General features: G+C 39.1%; 1 protein-coding gene across 2 annotated transcripts in view; it reads right to left on the reverse strand.

Moving 5' to 3' along the window:
• Nucleotides 1-2,948: 2,948 nt before the first annotated feature.
• The window catches only part of MRPL13 (mitochondrial ribosomal protein L13), a 35,369-nt gene continuing 10,467 nt past the window's right edge, over nt 2,949-27,850 (reverse strand). Inside the window, exons 5-7 of one of the 2 annotated variants that reach the window (XM_075705736.1) lie at nt 20,377-20,463; nt 19,901-20,022; nt 2,949-3,366 (exon numbers count right to left, since the gene is read on the reverse strand). In XM_075705736.1, coding sequence (XP_075561851.1) covers nt 3,342-3,366; nt 19,901-20,022; nt 20,377-20,463 — 234 coding nt within the window. In that variant the 3' untranslated portion in view covers nt 2,949-3,341. Of the gene's footprint in view, nt 3,367-19,896; nt 20,023-20,376; nt 20,464-27,850 lie in introns of those variants that run through there. The other variant, XM_075705737.1, reaches the window with a different exon arrangement.

The raw sequence follows: 27,850 nt of genomic DNA on the forward strand, positions 1-27,850 counted from the left end.
CAGAAAGAGTTTGAGCCTCACGTGACAATTCATAATTAATTTGCACCCCAGCCTGGTTATCAAGCAACGCTGTATGTGAATCTCAAGTTCCTGTGGGACCAGGAAGCATGGTAGGGCAAAAACCAGGGATGTAGGGAAGACAGCACAGACATAGTCAGATGCTTCAAAATAAGGCAACTGGTGTTATTTGCCCCATATTTGAGATGAACAGCAACAGCCTGACCAAATTGCCGAGTGTGCCTGTGCTGCGCGGTCGGTGTCACCTACGCTGTGCCCCTCCAAAGCTCCTGCGCCGGCCGCCCGGGCAGGGGGAGGAGCTGGAAGCAGCACCGCACCTCCTGCCCGCGGGGAACCCGGGCACCCCCGGCCTGCGGGGTCCCCGGCTGCGGGACGCGCGCCCGACCGGCTGCCACCCACCCATCGTCCCCCTCACGCCGTACGGGATGTACGTGCAGGGAATCAAACGAACAGAGAGATTACCTGGGGGTAATAAAGTAGGCATACTCATTACAATTTTATAACTTAATTTATACACTAAAGCACAAACTTTAATGGCACTTTATGCTTTAACTTTATATTTATAATGGCATTTACTGGCACCCTGCTAACCAGCATGCTTCATCTATCACTGGGCATAAGTTCACTTGCTGGGTCTATCTTGGTAATAAAGAGTAATTGGTGGGCACTACCAAATTATAAAATGTTATTCAGGATGTGTGTGTTTGCCAAAAAACAGTAAGACACAGACACATATGGTCAACATTTTCTCCAAAATTCAGTGTCTCGTATTTTTCCAGACGGCCCAAGCAACTTAAGCTGCAGACTGTTAAGTATTTAGCACGATGAACAGCTGATGCCACCCAGATCTTACCAGTAATGTAAGATAATGTACTGTGTCCTTACACAAAAAAGAGCATTTACTTTAACCTACTGCTTTTAAAAATACTTTTACTAGTTAATTAAATGTGGGTACTGATTTGGAAATGAAGTCTGCACATTCACTGGATAGGAACGTTTCCCAGGATAAGCTCATCTGAATGCCAAAGAAATGCCCGATGCTAAACCATTATTTCATATAATGAAATATGATTATAAATAAAATGTTTTTCTTCCTATATGATGCTTGGTATACAATGGATGTAGAAAACACAAATTTTCCTCACCAAACATTGTAAAATTTGGCCCACAACATATCACCATCTTCTACTATACAGAAAACAACCAGTGCTTCATTTATTTATGCAACAACTTTGGCTTGAGAGTTATCGGCGCAGAAAAGCGGTAATGAACTTCAGGGAAGTAATTTAAAACTTATTTTGCATCATTCAACACCTCAGTTTAGTCTCCTCATTTGATTTGCATAAGAAAAATGTTGCTGCTTCATTCTTTAATACATTCTTTAAGTAAGGAAGGCATGTTCCTGTGACTTGAATCAAAATCAGATTTGGGCTTAAGAGGAGGAAAGAAGGAAGAGTAGCTGCGTATGATCTGCCTTTGCTGTTTGTTATTTCCATAAGCTCTTTAACAAAATCTGTGCTATGTCGGGTTGTCAGCAGACCTACTCCTATGGAGGAAGAGCCACTTAAGAAAATATAGTGCACAGCCCCAAATGGATGTTTTTGGTGGTAAACAGCACTTGAGTCCAAAGCGTGCCATCTTCAAAAGCTATGCCTGGATGGAGAGGTGTTCTGCTCGGCTGCTTTCGTAGGCAGACAGAACATTATGGATACCAACTCTCCTGTTGACAATCACGTAACATCTCCATATCAAGAATGAAACAGGACTAGGAATATAATACACTTCAGCATCTAGAAAGTAGAGGAGAGTCAACCTTGATGTTGTCATTCAGCGCACTAGAGATTTAAGTGCAAAGCAGACTGACGAGTCTGAAAAACAGTAAGATTATTAAAAAAAAGTCGTTCTCATTCTGTTCATTACTTGCCTACATTCATTATGCAGTTCCTGGAGGCAGACCTTTCCCACCAACACGGTTTGCTGTCTGTATGCGATCTAGCAGACAGTGTCACCTCCAGAACTCATGCTGTCCTTGCTGCTCTGCAGTATCCCAGCAATACGCTCTGTTGGAACTGAAACGTCACTCTTCCAGCATCCAAGAAATTGCAGACACTGTAAAATGCTGCAATCTTCCTCCCTGTAGCAAACAGGCCCTCTGTAAGCACAGACTGATTTTCTCTTGGCTTCACTTTTGGTGTTCCAAGCACACCATATGGCATTCCATATCAAAACATGGCCAAAGCTTCAGGATGAAAAATTACAGCCGGTGACCAAATACTTCTCTAGAGGGTCATTAGCCTCATCTTAGCCTCAGAACAGGCTAAGCTATAGGCAAAGCATGTTGTGCAGAAAAACTCTAAGACCGAGATAAACTCCCACAGGACATAAAAAATGACCATCAGAAATTTCACCACTGCCTCATTCCTTCAAGATGCATCTTCTAATAATATTTTTCTTATCTTTAACAGGACTACAGTGTGCATGCACACATATTTGGTACGTGCACTGCTTCCTCTGAAGGGTTCTGTTTTTCTAATGTAATTTGGCTCTGAAGTAAGTTTGATTTTGCTTACCTCCACCACAGTAATTTCAGTGGGTATATTCACCTAAAAAGATAAGGAAACTGCAGGCCTGCATAGACATGCATGCAGCAAAATCTGACCATTCATTTCATACGGTATACACATTCCGCATTCTAGAAAAGACTTTCAGAAGAACCACACAATATATTACAGAAGTAATAAACAGCTCAAGCCACTGTTATTTTTAGATCCCCCAAAGAGAGAATGAGTTCTACATGAACAATTCCCTTTCTCTGAACTAAAGACTGGCATTCTCTCATTCATCAAGCTGTGTAAGGATGGATCACCTGTTTTACCAGAAGAGCAAATCAGGTTATTTACCGACAGTGTGCCATTCGTGGGAGCTCTGTGACCGCAATTATTCACTGCTCTTACTGCATGGAAATCAAGTTTTGCAACTTCTAGATCTAGACACTTCATTTCAGTAAACAATGTACTGTTTCCACGAGATGTAAATATTCATTAAAAATGTATCAATTCTTTAATAATAGTATTAAAACAAGTATAATTAACAAATACCAGCTCATACAACACAGAGTACAGGCGGCATTAGCAACATAACATCCATTCTTAGCTGTTTCAAATACACTAATTTTTACAATCTTTCCAAATAAAGTTTGCTAACACCTGTTAAAAACATTCTGTATAGAAGGGTTGACGGAGATGCACAGATGCTTCCGTGTTAGAAGAATTTTCTTGAAGGAGGAGAGATTCCTGATGGCAGTTGTTCTTCTTTTATTGTTATTACTTCCTTCGAAAATCTTTAGGTCTGGGGGGGGGAAAAAAAAAAAAAAGTGCTTTAAGAAATGGATGAGAATTACAGTGGCTTTGCTTTAAGGATGAAATAACAGCCATATCAATTTTTATGTCCTTATTCTGGTCCTTGAAGTTTTTGTGCCGATGAATATTTCCTGGATTACATTAAAGACAGAACAAATCAAAGAAGTTTACTAAGACCTCAAAGAATTTACAGACATCAGGACTAGTTGGTCAAGGTGTTTCTCACGGCCACTCCTACTTTCCTAAGCAAAACAAAAAGCATCTTTAACTGCATGCAGTCTCTTTAAACATTACTATTAACTTGTCTCCACTTTTAAAAAATGAATGATCCAGGCATAAGATGGCAAGTTTCAAGTTAATGGCATAGTCCACCACAATGCTACTATAGTAATTAAAACCGATGATTTAAAGAAAAACCTACTTTGAATCTTAAAGGTTCTGCAATCCCTTCTGCCTGGATGACAAATGTGGAAAACATTCAGACAACAGGCTGCTCTTTGTAATCCTCTGCAATTTCCTATTCAAGCATATGTCACTTGTTCTGCCTGCCACACATCCACCGGCCGCAGAAACCACATTCTCCCTGAACCTACAAGGCACAGGATCAGACTAGATCATGGTTTTTAGAAGAATGCTAAGTCGGAGGGCAGGCTGCAAGTCCACATCCCTAACAGATCCTGTGTGCACGGCACGAACGGGCTGCTCTTCACAGCACGCTGCACCCACACGCAAACACGCCGCCTGCAACAATACAGCCTGTTATAAATACAGCAGCCCTTTACTCTTGACTCTTCTGATTGTTTCTCTCATATACAAACCAAACCAGGTTAACGTGAACTGTGTCTCACTAGAATTGAACAAGAGATGTAGTAACAAAGGTTTTGTAAACATGTAACAGGATACTAGGTCAGTGGACTTGTTGTGAAGTTGAATGAAAACAGTCTGGAAAACAGGAAAAGCTGCAATCCACAACACTAAACCAAGTGAAATTTACAGTGGTGGTAAATTTTATCATTAATTTTGTTCATCAAGGCAAATTAAAAGCAGACAGCAATGGATGCAGCGAACTTACTTTGGAGACAGAGAGGTTAGATGGCTGCAGAGATGCCATACAGAAATCCAATGCTTAATTAGTCATTAAAATCATACGTTGCACATCTAGCTTTTTCAACCAATAGCAACGCAAAGTGAAGTCATTCATGCAATTCTTGTACAAGCCTGTAGGATCGTATGTGAAAGCAACTCTGGAATTCAGTCTGTGCTATTTCAACTATATCGTACAAAATTTGATGATTATATGAATTTTAAAGAACAACCATAAAGACGAGCTAGTGTTCGTGTTGTAACAAATCACAAAGCTTCTCTGTTTTCCATTTAAATGACATATTCTGTATTAACATTTGGACTTGTATCTTTTGTGCATGAAAGAACTGCTGTAAGCACCATATCCATTGTTTACATATTTGCTTAATGTTGGACTTGAACATTCTCAACATTCGATGGCAAGTATGCACTGGAAAGTCAAGTAACATTTCCCAGAATCCTGGATTTCAGTCCTCAGAAATATTCCACATTTTGTTACTCAGATCTCACCCCTGCACACCAGAATATATACTTCATTATAACACACGGTTTGTGGTGTATTAAGAGAGCAGGATTTTGAAAAATTCTCAGCAGTGATTTAGCAGTTTCATCACTGCATCCATCCTAGACAGGTGGACCAGTGCTGAAGGATTTTAGAGATGCAGCATGGTAAAGACCTCATTGTCTTGCAACTTACAGTTATTACTCTTTTCTTATAGGCAAATTCATCCACTTGCACATTGCTCAAAGGATTTTGCATTTTTCTTTGAAGGGCACATTTAGAACTTCAATCTAGGGTTATCCTGGAGTGCTGCAGAGCTAGGGACCTGATGGTACTCTGTTCTTGGGTGAAAATCCAATTTTTAATTTTTTTTTTTCTTGCTAGCAATCTGTATTTCAACCTTAATGCTTGTTGTCTTAAAGTTAAATGCATAAAACATTGGACTCTTAGTTTGAAGTCTTACGAAGTTAATGAAGCTTAAAGGCAGAATTTTCTACACTGAAACACTTGTGTGAACAAATATAAAAGTTTTTAAAGCCTTTTCTATTGCCACAGTAGGCTTCTATGCCTACTAGTACTTGGCTTTTGGAGGCCACAATCTCTGCTTTTAAAGAGTCCTTGGCACTAGGAAAGCTAAGCCTTGAAAAACACTGCCTTTGGCAAAAGTGTTATAAATATTTTGTCAGACAAAGAATATGAACCACAAAAACCTTGTCTACTCAGAGAGAATTATGAACTACTTGTGAACACCAGTGGATAACTGCTCGTTGATAAATGACATAAATCCATGCAAGAGTGTTCTTCTTCGATGGCAGCGCTTTTGCCCTTCCTCAGCAAAGCACTGAGATTATGCATTTGGAACAAAGGAAATGGTATCTCCCAGAGAGATGGTTCAGAAATTTACCCAAAGGCAAGACTTCATATAGCTGCTTCTCTTTTTTTTTTTTTTTTAAGAAAAAGGTAACATTCTTGGGAAAAAAGTTTTGCTGTATATTGACAGCAGGCTTCCAAGACAAGGGGGACACAGGAGACAGAATGTGGGACTGAAATAAATGCTGAAAGGCGAAGTATTACAGGTTCACTGAAAATATGCAACATTAGTCTGTGCAGCAGATTCTGCCACCAAAATATGTAAAAAAATATTTGTCCCACTAACATTTCATACTGCACATAAAAAGCATTAAGACACAGTCCAGTGAATTCTAGGCAAAATAGTCAGCAAATTAAATTAACGTCCAATTACGCCATGGCTCTCGGTGCTTCTCCCTCTTAACAAATACTTTGAGTAAAAGAAACTGAAGAGCTGATCCTAAGCTCTGCTTACACATTTTAAATAAATCTCTTAAATTCTCCCAACTTTTTTCCATACTCACAGTGGTCAGAAGAGGAATACTGCTGATGTAAAATTCTGACAATCTACAGTCACTGAACCTTACAAAATAGGTAAACCTGCACATAGGTACAAGTTCATAGGATCAGTTTTTGCTGTGGAAAACACAAGGTTCTTAGTGGTCCCCACTGTAACTGGTAGCGCTTTCTTCTTCCCAAACCTCTGCAGCATTAAGGTATTCCACATAAACATCGTCTTTTGATATGGATGCCAGCCCTACACTCTTGAATGCTGAAGAAATCAAATGGACCAAGAGAGTTTTCCCATTTACAGGGAAACTGTGACTTTTTAGCTCTGTACCCACTTCAAGAAATAAGACTGAGGTCAAACTAAAGCCTAGAACATGGGCTAAGATTTTCCCTGGAGGCTCAGTAGGTCTGGGTCACTCCATTTTATAATCTGATTTCTCTCACACATATACCTGAGCATACCTCTTTGTAAACCAATACTCTACAAAGCTTTTCTACTCAGATATGTCAAATTTCTAAACAGACTTGAATTTTCCTTAATTTTGAAAAGAACCGCTATTTTAATCTCTTGGTCAATGACGCTATTAATGGTAATAATTTCAGCAAGTGTTAATCCAGTCTACAATACAAAGAAACAGTACAGTATCAGAAGTGAATGTGCATGCATTTTAAAAAACAATTTCTGAAACTAAGTCCCATTATGAAACAAAACAAGCCAAATGCCTCCTTAAAACATCAAAATCACAGCTATATGCACCTACAGGTTGGGTCTTTTTAGCCTCTACCATAACTCCCACATCAGAGAAGCTCCATCACTGACAGCAGTAATACTACTGTTGCATATGCTGTATTATAAATCATACAGTTAAAAATACTGCTGTCCTGTGACATTGCAAGGTTATGATTCTGTAGAAAGCAGAATAAAACTTTGCATAGCATTTACTCAGGAAACAAGTTATTCAGAGTGTAAGAGAAAAAACAACTGAAGGCATATTAACAAGACTGAACTGTTAGTGTTAATTTCAAAATGGAAAGTGAGATAATAAAGACAATCTGCACTGAAAAATCCTTTAATATATCATTCTCTCAAAAAGATGTCGAGATTAGAAAACAGAAGTTGTCAACTTCCTGATCTGCCTGTTTATAATTAATTCAAGATATTTACAGATTCTGAACAAAAATACTAAGAGAAAAATGGTGGGAAGCCACTTCTGCCTCACTCACTATTACAAACCATTTTCAGCATGCTAGTTAGCAAATACAGAGCAATCTCCAAGAAAGGGATCTGTGACCTACCTGTGACACGTGAAGACTCTACATGCAGCCTGCAGAACTACAAGCTCAGCAGAGCAGAGGGGAGTAGGAAAACTGGTTTATAAAATTGTTTCATATTCTAAAGATAAAGGACCTGAACTTCTATAAGGCTTTGTAAATCCAGATATTCTTTTCCTATCTATTATCTGAATGTAATGAAAATGAGCTAACTTAAAGGCTGGATCTACAACACTCAACAGAATAGTCAAAATGTTGTTGGAATTAAGGATCAAATGGAATAGTTATTTAAACTCTCGGAAATAATGCACTATACTTAAGGGATTCTGAAGACACCCTATACATTAAGGTTATTTTTAGTGATTAAAAAAAATCACAGGAATTTGTGAAATCTCACTGAAACACAAAGCTGACTTACTCTTTGAAGAAATTAGAGCCATTTGGATATATTAACAATCTCAAAAGATTAGTTGGAGGGGCTAATTCAGATGTGCAAATGCCTCAGATACCATTCCCCTACCAAAGTTTTGAGGGTCCTCGTAGACACAAAAGCTAAACGTGAGCCAGCAATGTGCCCTTGCTGCAAAGAAGGCAAATGGTACCCTGGGCTGCATTAGGCAAAGTACTGCCAGCAGGTCGAGGGAGGTGATCCCTCCCTCCTGCTCAGCACTGGTGAGGCCACACCTGGAGTACTGTGTCCCAGTTCTGGGCTCCCCAGTACAAGAGAGACACGGACATACCAGAAAGTCCAACGAAGGGCCACAAAGATGATTGTGGGACTGGAGCACCTCACATACGAGGACAGGCTGAGAGAGCTGTGACTGTTTAGCCTAGAGCAGAGAAGGCTCAGGGGGATCTCATCCATGTGCATAAATACCTGACGGAAGGGTGCAAAGAGGACGAAGCCAGGCTCTTTTCAGTGGAGCCCTGTGACCAGAGGCAATGGGCACAAGCTGAAACACAGGAGGTTCCCTCTGAACATCAGGAAACATTTTTTTACCACAAGGGTGACCGAGCACTGGAGCAGGTTGCCCAAAAGGTTGTGGAGTCTCTCTCCTTGGAGATACTCAAAAGCTGTCTGGACACGGTCCTGGGCAACTGGCTCTAGCTGACCCTGCCTGGGCAGGAGCACTGGACCAGATGACCTCCAGAGGTCCTTTCCAACCATTTGGCCTGCTGTAATACAATGATGCAGTTAGAACTGCTTTTCAGACAGAGCTGTAAGTGTTTGAAATCTGCATAGACACTGAAGACAGAATTCACAATGGTGAGCTTTAGCCTAAGGAGTTAAGTCTCTTCAAGTCATCTCTAAAGTCAGTGAAGAAAGGCAGGGCTTCCCCATAGTACTTTAAGATCCATTTTATTTATTACAAATGGAGCTTAAACTACCTGTGCTAAATTAATACTGAAATTTGGTGATCATACATGTTAGAAGAATAACTTAAGCAGCTTACCTAACAACCCCCACCAACTCCAACGTATACCACTTTGTGCAGCTGCATAAAAAAAGGTTCTCTTTAATCTAGGTCAGTCGCCTGATTCTCTTTATTCTGTTGCTACACAAGCAGAATGGAAAGGCAGGAGAAGTGATGGATGATACTTAAAAACCAGCCTTTTTGCCAGAAGAATTGCTCATGAAGCTATGACCTCAGCCTCTGAATATCTCAGATGGCAAACAGAAACTAACAGTACAAAAAGACCTACTCGCATAGCTGCAATTATGATAGGACATCTCCCCCCCCCCCAATATTCAATATTCTTTTTCAGTATGATGTGAAATGTGTTCTTCCTAGGGTATTTTTCCTGTCAAAGTAGGCAGAACAGAGACCCTTTCCAAAAGTTAAATGTGTTCAATTTTCAACTCCTGGAGTGAATATTTCCATCAAGTCTGAACAGACCTGCTGCACAGTTCCATCTTTATTAAATTCTTGTCAGCACATTCCAGTAAAGATGTTTCCCTTTGCCTAGCAATGTTTTGTGGAGGTAAAACAGCCTCAGAAAAAATAAAATAAAAGGGGGTGTTACTCTGTGAAGGCCAAATCTAAGTAATCACCAGTCTGCGTTATACTGCAACTATCTTGATTTCAAAAATATGTAGGACAACTTCACCACCTTATTTCTAGGCAAGTGAGAGAACACCTTGTAATACAGTCCTTACAGCAGATAGATGAAAAATAGCATTACTTACCTCAAAGAAATAATAAGGTTAAGGCTCTAGAGTAATACGTGCCACTGTGTATTTTGTATGTAAAGAAGTTATTTTACAATCCTTTACAGCATTTTGATTTTCAGACAATCCTTTTAAAAATATTTTCTCTTCATTTTTAATAACTCAGAATACTTCCTCAAAGCTACATATTTTAGCCCAAATTATTCTGTTTCTTAGAACTTCTAAATGCATTGGAATTACCTATAACAATATAATTTGTAATAGATGTTGCTCTTCCTTCTTCTCCCAAAAGAAGCTGCACACCTGCCTAGTTTTTTCAACCACATGCTGCTGATAAAATAGCATTTGATAACATGACCTTATATTCTTTCAAGCTCAAAAAAACTGGATAGTCTGTTCTCCAGAACAGTCTAGTCTATTTACTCAGAACAGTTTTGTTGTTAGGTTGCATTATCCGAGGCACTTCAAAAGAATTTATACAAAGTCAAATTTCATGGAGTTTCTACAGTCAATTGTGTGCTTGCAAGCACATCTTCATGATTGCTAACTAATGGTTTCAAAGCTGCCTCTGCTAAGGAATAAGATTGTCAATGCTGCAGAAGAAGTGACCTGTCAATACCTGCTCTTGACTCAGCAATGCACACCTGGTTTGGAAGCTTTGAAGATCTCAAATTGCATTCTTCTCTTCACCTGCAGGCAATTATCTCACCATTGGAGAACGTGACCCAGAGAGCCAGAGTTCCCTGTATTTTCTGCAATCTCACCAGCAATAACAATGCCTGTTCAGAAAGGATTTAACCTTGCATCAGCACCATAAAAGGTCAGTGCCTTAAGGCTAACTAATGCTGCACACTAATAAACTGACAAAGAGATGAAAGCAGTGGTACAAGAGTAGAAGTTGAAAAGGACAGGGTCAGAATTCTGTTAAGATTTCACTGCTTCTATGAATGAGAAAAAACACTCCAGATGCATTAAAAACCCCATAAAAATTAATAACCATCCTGTATGAAAGACACATCCATCTCTTCCATTCACAGTCTGCAATGCTCCCTATTACTTGAAAAATTTCATGTCTGGTAAGATTCCCATTTGCATGGGTATCCATCCACAGAAAAAAAAAAAAAAAGGACCAGTCTTAACTCACAGTTATCAAAATGTTTTAACAGTAACTCATGCCAGAGGATTTTAGGTCTGTGGCTTGCTATGATAGATTTTTTTTCCACTGCCTTTTTTTTTTTCTTTTTCCCCCCCCCGTTTCCTGCAGAATGGTGGACAGTTCCCCAAACAGCTGAATGAGTCTTCAGGATGACTGTGTAGTTTTACAGAAGCTCTGCGTGATTTTCCTACACAGATTTTAAGAATTCTAAGTAACAACAGGGATAAAATCTCTCCAAACTTGGCTGAAAAACTAAAACACAGAAAGAAATGTAGTTTAATTAGTGTTAAAGTACTTCTACACTACCCCCAAATTTAAGTAGTTAACCAATGACATCCAGTGGCTCATAAATGTGCCTTTTAGGAGAGTTTATAAACAATACGGTTTCTAAGAGAAGACAACAGACAGGGGAAGACCAATTAGCAAAAAGATTTTGTGGATTGATCGCACCACTTAGTATCTAGCCCTCAGCCACTCTTTGATCCAATTACTCTGAGGTAGCAGGCACACTAGATCTGTATTACTGTAACGCCTTTCTTCATATTTATGGAAATCATAATCACAGGAATGTAGGATTATTGCTAACTGATGACAGTTGGCTGCTTACACAGGATAATTCTGTGACTCATCTTTCATATCCGCTTATTAATGACAATAGGTGTTTTTTAGTCTTGTCTTATAACAAAAGGTTCCAAATAATTTGGGTTTGTATAAAACTGTTGCACAATACACATAGCATGAAATCTGTGGTCTACCTGGCATACTTTTTAAGGTTAATTTATGAATACAACTATAAAATTTTATGTATCTTAAGATTCATTTTTATGGACAAACTTAAAAGACAGACTTCAACACAGAGCCAAAATTTACTGTTAACTCTGATACAAGAGGAATATATACATATTTTTCAGGTACACTTCGCAAGTTGTGCCAAAGTCAATAGCTATTAGGTAAATGCACTATAGCTAAAGGGGATTTCTGAACACATTTCATCTGTTTGACTAATCACACTAGTAAATCAAAAACCAAGGATTAGACACAGCTATCATTCTCTGTAAAACCAAATTATGTGGTTACACTCAAATATCAACAGTGTTTGGAGCTGGGGGGGGAGGTGAACCGTTTTTCTACTCAAGATATACCTACTGTCCCAGGGTAACTCTGTGCCTCTGGTAAAATAATCAGTGAAACAGCTGATGATATTTAAACTATCATTAAATTTCCAGTAACCACCTTGGCCTATTCTAAACTGTGAACTTCTTGCTCTGCTTGGGGGCAAAATAACCTTTTCCATATTGGTGTAGGTCTCATGCAGACTATCATCTCAGCTAAAAAGCACTTCTAGAAGTATAACTTACTTCACTTGGAGAATAAACCACAGTAACAGAAGCAGCATTTAGTAACAGAGTAAGAAAAGGTGATTTCACTGATACTGTTTTGCCAGTACAGCTATAGTGACTAACCTTTTCCTGCACACACAAAGCTTAAGATAAAGCTTTTGTAGTCCTCGACTGCAGCTTGGGTTTTTCCTACATAAAACTAGCACTTGTTTTAATTTTAAAAAGTGTCCATAAATCAAGTTATCTAAACCAATGCTAATATGCATTTAAGTACTCTCAATTAAGAATGGCTTATTACAATTTAAAATAAACTGGTTACAACCCCAGTTTCCCTAAAACCAAATTAAGCTGTTTAAAAATTACTGTCAATCCCAGATTTTAACCTAGATTATATGAATTATGCCTGGAAAATAATTTAAGTTAAATCAATGCAATGTACATGTAAACTTCATCTTGGTAAGATGATACTTTCTGCAAATGAAAGTGTTTTCTTTAAGTGATATAGTCTGCTAAAAACTGTAGGACTGTAGCAAGAACAGCACTTGGCTTTGTCCAAAGAATTACGTTATTCTTCAAATAAACAGAGAACTGTGTAAAGGAATGGTGAAATACTTTCCAGACTTACTGTCAGCACCAAAAGTGAAAAAAGCTAATCTAGACATTTATAAAAGAGCAATTAAAAAAAAAAAAAATCTAATTCTAATTTCATCTGGGCAAGTAGTTCAACAGTATCACATACAACCATTCTCATGTTGCTTGTCAAAATCACATTCATTTAGTTTCTATTCTTGCATATGAGATCAACACATTTTAGAGAAGGAGGAAAGTAACTTTGGAACTTTCTTTCTCAGAGCCTCTTCAGACAGCTGAAGTAAAAGTGCCTACTTACCCATTTATTAAATCTCTTGCCTTCAACTCTAGTTGCAAATACAACATAAACTGCCCCCAGTAAAGGGTATGAGAATCAGTAGCATCAGTGTGTTTCATGCACGCTAGAGAAAAGCCAGTAATTAATTTTAATAGCCTAAACAATCTAAACATTAATTTGCTGCATTTTTGAGATGATTAAGCTACTGACCCTTCTCGATTAGTGTCCAGTTGCCGCCTGCAGTTAAAACCTAATGTAGAGGACAGCAATTTTCTTCTCAAGTATCTGTGTGGCTTTTTGTCCATGGGAATTTAGATCCAGCTCTGGTAGCCTGAAATATGAGACTTACTTCAAGTCTCCTGTTAAGCAAAATCGTACTCAAGATCCTGAGATATTTTTATGCCCTTACTATAAAAAAGAAGTTACCAGTGACAGTTCCCAGATTTTAATGGGGGTTAATGATCTCCAGTTAGTTACTGGAATTCCTACTGAGAACCAAAAAAGCCACAGAAAATGAACTTGCAGAGGGGCTCCTTGAAGAAGGCAGCCAACAGTATCCTGGCTTGTATCAGGAATAGTGTGGCCAGCAGGAGCAGGGAGGTGATCGTCCCCCTGTACTCGGCGCTGGTGAGGCCGCACCTGGAATACTGTGTCCAGTTTTGGGCCCCTCACTACAAGAAAGACATTGAGGTGCTGGAGCATGTTCAGAGAAGGGCAGTGAAGCTGGTGAAGGGTCTGGAGCACAGGCCTTATGAGGAGCGGCTGAGGGAACTGGGGTTGTTTAGTCGGGAGAAGAGGAGGCTGAGGGGAGACCTTATCGCTCTCTACAACTCCCTGAAAGGAGCTTGTAGTGAGGTGGGTGTTGGTCTCTTCTCCCATGTAGTTAGCGATAAGATGAGAGGAAATGGGCTCAAGCTGCGCCAGGGGAGGTTTAGGTTGGAAATTAGGAAAAATTTCTTCACTGAAAGGGTTGTCAAGCATTGGAACAGGCTGCCCAGAGAGGTGGTAGAGTCACCATCCCTGGAAGTGTTCAGAAAATGGGTAGATGTGGCACTTTGGGACATGGTTTAGTCTAGTCTACCCTTGATTGGTTTAGAGTGGACTTGGTAGTGTAGGTTAATGGTTGGACTGGATGATGTTAAAGGTCTTTTCCAACCTAAACGATTCTATGATTCTATGAATACATTGGAACAGAACTGGGCCGTACAGGCAGGATAGCTTTTTCCTGGTTTGTACAGTTTGGTTTTAGGAAAAAGTAAGACCGGCTCCAGTCTTTCACAGAAGTTTTTGTTGGCCACCTCTTTGCTCAACATTGATACATGCCAGTCCTGCTTTGCAAGAGAAGATGAGCATTGAAGTTGGAGGGGCAGTACTTATTTGAGTACATCCTCAGTAAGTTTGCAGACAACATCAAGCTGGGCGGGAGTGTTCATCTCCTTGAGGGTAGGATGGCCCTGCAGAAGGATCTGGACAGGCTGGATCAATGGGCCGAGGCCAACTGTATGAGGTTCAACAAGGCCAAGTGCCGCGTCCTGAACTTAGGTCACAACAACCCCATGCAATGCTCAACCCCATGCAACACTACAGGCTTGGGGAAGAGTGCCTGCAAAGCTGCCTGGTGGGAGAAACATCTGGGGGTGTTGGTCGACAGTCAGCTGAACATGAGCCAGCAGCATGCCCAGGTGGCCAAGGCGGCCAACAGCATCCTGGCTTGTATCAGGAATAGTGTGGCCAGCAGGAGCAGGGAGGTGATCGTCCCCCTGTACTTGGCGCTGGTGAGGTCCCACCTAGAATACTGTGTCCAGTTTTGGGCCCCACAGTACAAGAAAGACATTGAGGTGCTGGAGCGTGTCCAGAGAAGGGCAACAAGGCTGGTGAAGACTCTAGAGCACAAGTCTTACGAGAAGTGGCTAAGGGAACTGGGGTTGTTTAGCCTGGAGAAAAGGAGGCTGAGGGGAGACCTTATCGCTCTCTACAACTACGTGCAAGGAGGTTGTAGCAAGGTGGGTGTTGGTCTCTTCTCCCAAGTAACAAGCAATAGGACAAGAGGAAATGGGCTCAAGTTGTGCCAGGGGAGGTTTAGATTGGATCTTAGGAAAAAATTCTTCACTGAAAGGGTTGTCAAGCATTGGAACAGGCTTCCCAGGGAAGTGGTTGAGTCACCATCCCTGGAGGTGTTTAAAAGACATGTAGATGTGGAGCTTAGGAACATGGTTTAGTGGTGGACTTGGCAGTGCTAGGTTAATGGTTGGACTGGATGATGTTAAAGGTCTTTTCCAACCTAAACGATTCTATGATTCTATTTCTATTACAGAAACACCACATAGCCCAGGATAAGAATTAAACACTATCACATGAGGCACGCTACAAACACAATTCAAAACCTAAAAAAGCTGCAGCCACACTCTGCAACTAAGCAGGAACTAAGAAAAAGGCCGGAGGAATATGTTTATTTCAGTGCAGAATTTTTAAAGGCTCATGAATAAACTTGAGATGGTCCTTATAAAAATAGCTCAAGACCTCACCATCTTTGGAGGAGACCTTTACGGTTTTCCGAGCTCCTCCATATAGCTGGAGTAACCACTCCAACAATTTTTGATTTATTATACCTTATATTTCATTGTAGAAGAAAAAGCATTTTATAAACTTACTATTAACTGGAAGTTACAATCTTTTCAACACAGCACATCACTGGAAATACTCCAAATATAATTTTTATATCTAACATAATGCAAGGTGTCTTTTGGTGTTGGCTCCTTCTAAAGTTATCTGAAGGTATTAACAGACAAAAAACTTCATAAAAAAACCTGCCAGCATCTTGCAATTATAAAAGTACTGTTTATAACAATTTCAGCCACATATCCAGGATATCTCTGGCTTCTTCTTCATCTCTGTCACTACTACATCCCAGAAATACTTTGGGTAACTAAAAATAGGAACTTGCACAATTCTACAATTCCTAGTGTAAGACAACAAACAGAAAGGGCAAGTGTGGATGACAGGATCTCTTAATCTGAAAGCCTTTCTGTTTACCAACGCATGCAAATTTGTTTGCTAGGAACATCAGCAGCAGGCTTCAGGTTGCCCGAGGTTGGCAAGGCTGGCTTTATGGAACACAAAGCTAGGCAGGAACTGGTAGTGGAAGTTATCATTAGCACAGGATGTATAAGAGGATTATCAGAGCCATCTGTGGTTCATAGGTGTCCAGCATGCCTGTGTTTCATCACCTACAAACTTTACCTTCCGCGAACACTGTGATTCTCTGCTTTCAAAGCCATGAAGTGTTGCTGATGAACTACCAAGAATCGGTGTGCCATGCCATGGGGTGACATGCAGTGTCAATACAGAGACCCTGCCCAGCCCGTGCTGCTCAGCTGAAACAAAATTTCAGACCATGTTCTGCAACCCCCTGCCTAAAAGCAGAATGTACAGATGGGGGCCAAAAATCAGGCAAGTTACTTGGAAAAAAAAAAACATTAAAAAGGTATTTGGTTTTCTTAAACCAAATTTCGGCGTTTACAATACATCAAGTTTTAAAAACGTCAAAAGTGTGCAAGGACGTTTTTCCCAGAAAGACAAGTGAGAGACTGTCTGGCCCGAGTAGAGTTCCTATTAAGTCTGGCAGTGGAACAGGCACTCAGTATGCACACCAGTGCCAGCCCGAGTGCACTCCTGGAAATCAGACGGCTCTGCTTTCTGAAGGGAAACTCTCAGGAATGCATCCATCTAACTGGAACAACACAAGGCTGCTGTTCTATGTATTTGGTAACATTCTTATTTAAATACTTCTTCAAAAACAATTTCCTGCCTTTAAAACTGCCTAAAAACATATATATACCCAGACAGTTAAACAACTTTAAAATGGTATATAACAGGAAAATTTATACATGATTCTGATGTATCCTTGCTTTAATGGAACAGAATTGTTTGCTTAGTCATATGCGACTGGTGAATTCTGTGGCGACTTCTGTTTAAAACACATTTAAAAAGACACACAATCTGAAACTTCAAGCACACCTGAAATAATGGTTTCATTCATGGTAAGAAGCTACCAAATCAAACTCTGTCAGAGGAACTAGTTTTTGATCTTTCTTCCCTCTAAATGTGTCTGGAAAAGACATAATTCAACTTTCCTGTATCTACATGGTTTTCCACCACACTTATTTCAGACTTCTCCATCAAGGATCTAGCAGAGAAGCTCTGCAGAATTTGGGAAATCAGTTGGTTCCAGTTAGGTATAAAAGGAAAGAATGCTCAAAGAAAATCTCTCTCACTGAAAATATTCTGACATTTAATTCTCTGCTTTCATGGAGCAGGACCCCGCTTGATGTCCTATCATGAGCTCTGCTATGGTAGAAGCAGGGGTGACAGCAAGGCTCTCCACTCTGAAAAACAAAGTATTTGCTAGGTTTCCACACCGGACCTGTGCTTTCCTTAAAAACCGTTTCTCTGTTTTAGTGTTCCACTTGGATGTTGTATATTTATCTATGGTGTGTCAGTCTCCAATTACCAGTAAAATAGCCTTTAAAAAAAATCTATAGCAAGACATTTTGATACAAAATATAGGTTAAAAGTCCAATGAGATCATGAGCAGCACTGAGCATGTTCTCTTCACATTCCGAATGAAAATTATTTACATTATTACTTCAGATTAAAGGGAAAAATGCTCTTTTCCTCCTAATACTAGTAACTTCTCATATAAATTCACTAATTTATATTCATTCCCTATCATCTGTCTTATGGCTGTTTTATATATAGTGAGGTACATTTCTTAGGTGTAAATTTTAATGTAAAACCTTAAAGATTAATTTTCTTGTCATAATTGTGTTTACCTGTATTTTATAGCCTTACATACCTTTAATCAAGCTATGCTTTTCATTTGGTCTTTTCCATTAAAGGATACACCTATTTTTCAAGCGCTAACATCAACTAAATTATTTTCTTTCCGTAGAAAAAACACGTGCCACAAGGAGCATCTTTCTCTAACTCCTAATCACTCTCAGAGGAATTTAATTCCCTTTTGAACCTCTAGCCTTTGTTAAACAGTGGTCAACGGGCTCAGAACTTCATGGAAGATAAATAATAATTAAAAACAAAAGTCACATTAAGACAGTAAGACTTATTAAAACCATCTGAAGAAAAAAAATTGAGTTTATAGTTTTTCTGCATCCTCCATTTTCTGGTTTATTGTAGGGACTACTCTTACTGCTTGGAAGCTACCTATGGGTTCTGCAGAAGCTCACAGACCAAAGTACACAACAGTAAACATACAGGCCTTTTATATCCCAAATGTAGAATGCAGGACACAGAGGACAAGAAAAGGCTACTCATTTTAGCACCGTGTGCTCTCACCCAGACATCTAAGACCCTAGTACAGAGTAACAAACAGCCCAAGGAAAAGCCAAACAGGACTAACACTACTAGCAACCTATGCATTGAGGTGTTTAAACACAGTTTATGAAAATATTAATCTATTGTACTATCTATGTTTGTTTACTTTCATCATATATAAGAACCACAGAATAATTTACATTGGAGATACTAACAAACGGTCTGGACATGGTCCTGGGCAACCATCTCTAGATGGCCCTGCTTGACAGGGGGCTTGGACCCGATGACCTCCAGAGGTCCTTTCCAACCTTGACCATTCTGTGATCATTCAGCTATCAAGACACCCGAGAGATCATACCTTAAGCAGACTCATGAGAAATAAGCTGCTACTACCATTTCAGCAGCTGACTTCTGTCCACATGCAGCTAAACTCTGTTTCAGTGGAACTACTCAATAGGATGACATACCATTTGAGACTCATACCAAGTCTATTTTTTAGAATTACTGTAGGAGTAAGTACACAGGAACGCTTTTTTACAGGACAAGGAGAAACATAACCTTTTAAAAACTGCTACAGAAATAGAAATACCAGCAATCTAACTGGAAACAGACCATCAAAATGGTCCTGGTGTTATCTTATTTACACCTTTCTCCATCGCCCTATTGTTACACGTCTTCTTAAATTTCATTAGAATAATCAGTAAAGGGGCCATCTTTCACAATTAATTTCTCTGTTGACTACCGTAATGGGACCTTGAGCCTAAATAGGACTGTCAAAATTAACACAGGAAAAATCATACTGGTACTAATCAGAAAGTGTTCCAAATGTAACGCGTTATTTTCACCAGCAGGTTGACTCAGTGCTGCATGTGGTGGTACAAAGCAAACCATACATACTCATTCACATGCCACACAACTATTGTGGAACTGATTTTGCACATGGAAAATAAACTATTTATCAAAATAAACATGTAGGATGTTCCCTGCCAAGATCCACTTCCAAGGTCTAATTTAGCAGAATTCTTTCCCTTCCTCTGGAGAAAATCTGAAGGGTTCCCCCCGGCAATGAACCATTCCCTCACAGAGCCGTGTGGTGTTTCCTTTGGCTATGGCTAACAGTTACGTATTATAGAGCACATACAACTCAAATAGGGTAATGAAGTTTTTTACTCATCTTTTACTCAACTCATTTTGATGAAGTAAAGAGTTGAAAACATGATTTTCTCATTTAAAGAAAGCCCCCAAATACAAAAAACTTAGCAACACTCCCTTCTGACTGTTCCTTGCTTTAACGACTACTTCTCTCCAAAAAAAGATGACATAAAGAGAAAAAGTATTACTTTTTTTTCTTACTGATAATGTGAGAGCCTATATAGTACATATTCAGTCAGTGTCCTTTTAAAAAAAAAAAAAAAAAAAAAAAAAAAATCTAAGATACTTACGGAGTCCAAACCTGTGGAAAGGCAGCAATTTCTTCTGGTGTATATTCATCTAACCTCTTGGGAACTTCACGTGGCTGAGGAATCTCTTGTAGAAGATTCTTCTGTATGTCTTCCGGAATAACCTGAGGCAGGTGAGCAGTCTTAGCTACCTGACTGTTTAAAAAAAGAAAAAAAAAAAAAAAAACACACCACTCCCCCGCAAATCCAGACCAAAATTTGTCAACACTACTGCATTCTTCATGCTAAGTGTGTGACCTAAATACAGAAGACAATCTCACACATCTTAGGTATCACAATTTTGTGAAATAATAAAGAAAAAAAGCATCAACATTTCAACTACATTTAGTTACATAAACAAAAAGCAGCTTGATTTTCCTTAATTTACCCTTCTTATGACAAGAGTTTTGCTATTGATAACACTCCCTCTTGACCTCCAAATCACACAGGAATGAAAATGTCACTGCATGACTACTCACATCTTCCGGGAACAGGTGCAGCCTCTGCATCATAGTTCTTCTCTGAAGGTTTTTTGGAAGCATTCTATAAACAGTCAGTTTAACAATCTGAGGAAAGATAACATGGTAACAAATAATCAGACACACTACAAATAACATGAAAAAGGTAAGCTGTGCTTCCCTCTGCCCATTCCACTCATCACCTAACCTCTTTTCAGTCAATTTCTGCCATGCTGAAGAACTCTGGCACCACATTTAGAAGGTGCTCTAGACTTACTGTTTTGGAAGAAGAAATACTTACTCCCCATCATATAAACACTCTTAACAGTAAGTGTTTCTATTTTTCTATAGAAAATGTCACCTTAGAAAGTTAAGAGCTATATTTAGCATTGTGGATGATTGCATACAATCATTCAACTTTGAAAAGATTTGAGAAGCTTGTGGTAACTCCATATTGTACTACACATTTATATACACGTTATTGAGGAAAAAAAAAAAAAAAAGGCTCTAACAAATTTACCAAGTGTTCCCAGCAACTAGTTTACCACTGTAATTTGCTGTGTTTGAAATTTCTGTATAATTAATGCATCGTATCTTAAGCAAAGCTGACATACCAATACATTGCATTATGAACATACTATATATATTTATAATTTATTCCCTTGCTATTAGTTCCAGATGAACAATCTCACTTCCAAGCATCAGGAATGAATAGAATTTGTACATCTACGCTAGATGATGCTTATTGAAAAGTAACAAAGTTCAACAGGATTTCTCTTGGACTGTAGTATAGATGCCTGTGATTTAAATACAAAACACACTGTTATGGACTTCACCCAGAAGGGGAACGTTTGTAAATGTAAAACAAGACATGCAGCCATAGGAGACAAAAAGGGTCTTATAAAGGACAGCAAAGCATGTAGGGGTAGACCTACAGGCAATTTCGTAAGTAGAAGGAAACCCACTCTACCAGTGCTCCAAGCCACCCAGACATAAACTAACTCCAAATCAGAAACTACCCAGGCATGCTTAGCACAGTGTTAAGCTGAAGTTGATATGCCATGCCAAAATGCACTGCACTAAGCACAAACAAATCTCCCAGGCATCCAGATATTTTGAAATGTGTGTTGAGCAAAGTTGCTTCTTTTTATAAAATAAAAGGAATTAAATTGAAATTTTAGAAACAATCACTAATACTGAGTTCCCAGCTGGAACCACGTAGTTAAGATAGAATGATTAATTGTTGCCAGTGAAACTAATGAGAAGTGCAGATTCTTAAACTTGCAGGCACTTCTACTTGGATTCTGAAGTTAGTAAACACTCAAGATAGTTTGGCCCCAGTATTATTTTCATTTTGCCATGTAACAGACAGTAACATTGTCTTAGGATCTCATAAATATATACCATATGCCTTGAGAAACTCTGAAGGCATTTAGAGAAGCCTCAACATCATGAAGATTTTCAGATGTTATGAAGCCACTACCACAGATTTGTGGACAAATATAATAAATGAAGATGACAGAAGAAATACATCAGATCAGAAAGAGTAATCTGTAGTGTTGACAGTTATTTAATGATTTCACGCCAATAAAAAGAGAGACTTTAAAATACTTTAAAGAGCATTGTTAAATATTTTACTTCTTCAAACAACCAGTGTTTGTGTCCGATTTCTCATCTTCCTCTGCAGCACTGGTACAGACATCTGTTGAAACAGACCAATGAGCTAGACGAACAGCTGGTCTACTCTGGTTGTAGATACTTCTGCCTGGTGAATCTGATCGGATTTTTTTACCCACATTACAAAGAGAACAGTTTAGTTGTAAAAACGTGCCTATTAAAAAGTCACACTGGAAAAGAATGACTGATTTATATGCTCAAGTTAAACAATGAAGAAATACTTTCAATACTGTCTATAGTCACTGCAGAACTAACAACCTCAGGTGAGGACAGACTAACATGAAAGTAGGACTTGGAGAATAATAATGAATGATCATGGATAATTATACAGTCAATAATAGTTTCTATAGATAAGTATGCTAAGTGCAATAAGAATAATCCAACGTATGCTTTGGTACGTCTGCCAATCTCCATGATGTTCAAGAGCTCATTTGGCTTTCCATGCCCTCTCACACATGCAAGAAGTACATTACCACACAATCTGCAATAGAAAAACCACCGTCACATGAAGCACAAACCATTTTTACTGCCAGGCAGACCACAGAATTGTAGAATGGTTTGGGTTGGAAGGGATCTTTAAAGGTCATCCAGGCCAACCCCCCTGCAGTGAGCAGGGACAGCTTTAACCAGATCAGGTTGCTCAGAGCCCCATCCAACCTGAGTTTGAATGTTTCCAGGGATGGGGCATCCACAACTTCTCTGGGCAACCTGGTCCAGTGTCTTACCACCCTCATTGTAAAAAATGTCTTCCTTATGTCCAATCTAAACCTACCCTCTGTCAGTTTAAAACCATTACCCCTTATCCTGTCACTACAGGGGATAAAAAGTCTTTCTCCATCTTTCTTATAGGCCCCCTTTAAGTACTGAAAGGCTGCAGTAAGGTCTCCCCTGAGCCCTCTCCTCTCCAGGCTGAACAACCCCAACTCCATCAGCCTGGCCTCACAGCAGAGGCGTTCCAGCCCTCAGATCATTTTTGTGGCCCTCCTCTGGACCCACTCCAACAGGTCCATCCATGTCTGTCTTGTGCTGCGGACCTCAAGCTGGAGGCAGTACTTCAGGTGGGGTCTCACCAGAGCGGAGTAGAGAGGCAGAATCACCTCCCTCGACCTGCTGGCCACGATTCTTTTGATGCAGCCCAGGATATGGTTGGCCTTCTGGGCTGCAAGCGCACAGGTTCATGTCCAGCTTTTCATCCACCAGTACCCGAGTCCTTCTCCGCAGAGCTGCTCTCAATCCTTTCATCCCCCAGCCCATACTGATATCGGGGGTTGCCCCGTCCCAGGTACAGGACCTTGCACTTGGCCTTGTTGAACTTCACGAGGTTCGCACAGACCCACCTCTCCAGCTTGTCCAGGTCACTCTGGATGACATCCCTTACCTCTAGCAAATCAACTACACCACTCAGCTTGGTGTCATCCACAAACTTGCTGAGGATGCATGTGATCCCACTGTCTATATGACTGATGAAGATATTAAATCCTTGCCTGATCCAGAGCAGGAAAGTGGACTTCACTGTTAGAGTCTCTCCCATTCTGGAACTTTGATGCAAACAAACAAACTGCCAACTTACTAACTAGACATTTCAAACAGCTCATTTTTTAATTGCATATTTTTGTGGTTATCATAGAGCCTTTTATGTCTGAGTCACTTGAAAATATTGCCATCTATATGTTACACCCATGCGGAGAACAAGAGAGATGAACAATAAGCTTGGGTTTGAGCATGCATATTCCCTGCCCCAGCAACTCATGGTAGGGGCAAAGAGGGAACAAAGTCTTGGCTTCTGCAGCAGATAACTTCCTTGCTGGAACTGGTCAAAGGGAGATTTATACCTCCCACCCCTCAAGCACATTCACCTTGGTCAAGAAGAAAAAAAGAGAAAAAAGGAAAAAAAAAAAAAAAAAGGAGGGGTAAGGTGGAGAAACTATTATTTGAGACTTGTAAAAAGCCAAGGAAGTGTATTACTAAGCAAGCTGGAGTAAATGTAAAAGGTCCTGCTATTCTGTACTTTTCTTATTCATTTACTGCGAGGTAGTTAGTCCAACTGCAGAACAGAAGGCTCTATAGGGAGCTAGAACAGAGAAGGTAGTGCTGGAAAACCTCTAGCTTCCTTCTTTGTAACTTTGGCCTCAAAGACTTTTCTATGAGCCAAAGCAAATCCAAACCCAGCTCCTAGAAAGACCAAGTTTACATCCAGCTCCTTGCCCAAAATTCTGCCTACAGCCAGAACTTCACTCTAAGTGGTGTGATGACACGTCAAAGAAGTTAGTAAAGTACAGGCTTAACTAAAGTTGTATGGACTGCTTTTGCAACTTGAGTAAAGTTGTGTAACAGAAAAGGCAGATCCAACCAGCAATATTTGCAGGGTGTTAAGGGCTCTCTTGTTAGTTGACCATGCTCAAGTTTTACTGAAAATACACCAACCCTATGGAATTACAAGAAAAAGTCTGCTACAGAACTCATGCAAAACTCAAACCCAGATTCAATACTCCCTGAAAGCACACATCAGAACATGCTGCTTCTTTAAGGAATTAACAACAACAAAAAATTTTTTCTATATGCTTGTAATACAATTCTAATAAAAGACAATTCTTATCATTTTCTATGTGATTATGTTAACTTTGAACTACTAAAATAACAAGAGTTTAATTTTACATGAAAGGTATAAAACCTAGTTGATTTCTGTGGGATTACAAAGTGGTCTCACTGCAACCTCGATCTCAGTATAAAGCTAATTGGTACAGTTTAACAGTTTATTCAGTTATTTATGGATTCCTAATGCCTCCTCTCCCCAGTCTTTTATCTTTAGTACTAGCAATCTGTAAAATTCCATATCCTCATAAATACTCACTCCTAAAGGCCATGACACTTTCTCCATCAGTAAACACATTCACTATCAGATGTGTACAGCCACCAGAGTGTTAATATTTGGGGATTTTTAAAGTACTAGAATGCTGTTTGCCCCAATTTCTTTTGAATTACAAAATTCCTATTGGCTGTAGTTACAATTGTCATCCTGAATATTGCAATATCTTTTTTCCAAGTTGGCTAATTTATATACTTACAGCATAGGCATGCTCTTAAACACACAGTTATATGACATTACATTTTCAGCTTCCAATCTAAAGGACTAATTAGGAGGAAAGGGATCTGAAGGCAGCTCTAGTAAAAGTCTTGCACTTTCAGTCCCTTACTACACGGTCTAACATTTTATGAGTACAAATAAATTAAAAATGTATTTATTTGAAACACTGTGTAAGGCTTGAACATTTCAATTTTCGTGATAGGCTTTGGCTCACATGCAAGTTGCAGACTACACTTGATGGAGAGCAAGTTCTGAGAAAGATTCTTTGCCAGATAAAACATACTTTGAAGAAGGAAATCAACAGAGCAATACCACTCTTGGTCCTGAGAAGCACAAAATAATTGGCTGAATTTCCAGAAGAAAGTTTACCCTAACAGCTGAATTAAGTCCAATAATCACCAGGAAGCAACTCTAGAACATGGGAAGGACACAGCGCTCCAGAGAAAACAAAGTGATTAATTACAGGGCATACCAAAACAAAAACCTAGAAGAATTCCAGGACACACACCAGTTATTTGGAGGTACAGCTTGATACTGCATCTTCCTTCTACCACTTGTTGATTTTCTGTTCTGTATACAATATTGTTCTTTTCACCATGTGTTATAAAAGCATACAAAGAACTTCACCTTTCTACCTCTGACAGTTGTACGAGCATTACAGCAACAGTGAATGTACTTAATACTGCTGTAAGAATCATTTGGTCACAGACAAATTAAACGTTTATCACGTTCCATTTCGTTTTCCACTACTTTTCAGCACTTAAAAACTTAAGAAGTTTAATGTGTTCTTTAAATTAATATACTAATTTGCCTTGCAAATCCAAATAAGAAATGGATTAAGATTTTTTTTTTAAACAAAGAAGTATTTATTTTTGTCTACTACGAAGCAAAAGACCAAGCCAGCTCTAAGACTTATTTAGATCACCTAGAAGTTTTAAGATAACAGGTTCCATAACAATATTCTCCTCCCCATGCCATACGAACTTCTGTGTGCCTACTAATCCAGACTTTGAAGTTTTGCTCTACTTAATTAAAACACATTACTCCATAGTAATAAAAGAAAATGCTATTATATCTGGTGTTTCAGTAACTGACTTTTAGTATGTACATATTATTATATGAACTATCCCTTACTGATGCAAAGAAAATAGGCTTTCAAATACCAACAGCAAGATTTAACCATGTTTTCTGTCCGAGCTTTTCTTCAAAAGATCATTATTATGCAGATATAATGGCAAGTCTATGCGTGCAAGCAGTTGCTAAAGAGCATTCAAAAGGAGAATTAGAACATTTTAAGCCCCTTCGTATCAGTGCCAGCAGCTGAACAAACCAGAACCCCGACAGCCCCGGAGGCTTCCTCACAGCAGATTTCCATAAAGCTACCCTGCCTTGCTTAATAATCTTCCCTAGCAGGTAACTTTCATTCTGAACAATTATGACCGATTTTTTTTTTTTTCAGAGGCAATACAGCCTCTGAATACTGCAAAGGTCAATCTTCTCGCTAAGCATTTGGTATTAGTCAAAGATGATTTTTTCTTTTTCTTTTTCTGGAGGGAGTTTCTGATGCAGCCAAAAAAAAAAACCACCCCACCCCCCCCCCCCCCAAAAAAAAAAAGAAAAAGTAAGCCAAGTTTTGCTTACTTTTAAAATTAGAAATAGGATAAAAATTGATTGAAAAATTTGTTCTGATAGGATTACTACCTGGTTCTACAGATTAGATCTGTCAACATATTTTGCAGGCATTTTAGTTAAAAGCCATAAGATTTTTCCAGAAAGTTTCTTCCAAGTAATCTTTACTCCCTCTCAAGTGTATGAGGTTTAAAAGTACATCTTTTAGTCTTCCTGTATCAAGTATTTTGAAGCCTAATTTTGAAAGTGTTGGTCTCATGCCTATCAGCATTTTTCCAGCTAAACAAAACAATTTTTCTTAAAAACAAACAAGAAAACCCCAAACTTCTATGCATTCCAAACACCTGCATCTCAAATAAAAAGGTTTACCTGTTTCCTTTATTTTCAAAAGACTCTCTTGCAGAGAAAGCACACCAAAACTTTCAAACAGGTTTTTCTTAGCAACTTAAAATGGAAATTAATGTTGTCTGCTAATATATATCCTAAGGGAGTATTAACAGCATACAGAATATTAGTATTATAGTAACCTGAAGAACAGAGAGGCTGTTTCGAACTACAGCAACAAGCTGTTATGCTGCACCTAAAGAACATATTTAATACTCTTGTCTATGGGTGGTCCAAGAATTTACACTAAATTTAAGTCAGAGAAAGAAAAGGCAGAAACGTGAAGAAGCTATTTTTTTCAATAAGCACTTCCTAAAGTAGCCAGGCCAAGTCCAATAGATGAGAGCTATTCTCCAGAAGAGCAGACAACTGAAAATACTAGAAATTTTAAACAGATTCACAGACACTCCACTCCCCTCCTCATTCCTTCCAAAGGAACTCAAAGGTGCTAAAGGTAAAAATGTGCTAGACTATTTACTTTTGATATCTTTTTGACAATACACTGTAATTTTTACCCTTCCACAAAAACAAATTTTTCTGAAGTGCTGAACAACTTGGCACAATGAACACGGAACCATAAGTTCTATACAAAACACCAACTACGCAGACCTCTTTTTGTATTCACTGCCCCATACTAATAATCAGAAGTGCAAAAATGGTAATATTTTGTCAATCTTGGGCACAAAATTACACATCTGAGATGAAACACTTATAATAGGC

The sequence above is a fragment of the Pelecanus crispus genome, chromosome 2 (assembly GCF_030463565.1).
Source record: "Pelecanus crispus isolate bPelCri1 chromosome 2, bPelCri1.pri, whole genome shotgun sequence".
NCBI classification, from domain to species: domain Eukaryota; kingdom Metazoa; phylum Chordata; class Aves; order Pelecaniformes; family Pelecanidae; genus Pelecanus; species Pelecanus crispus.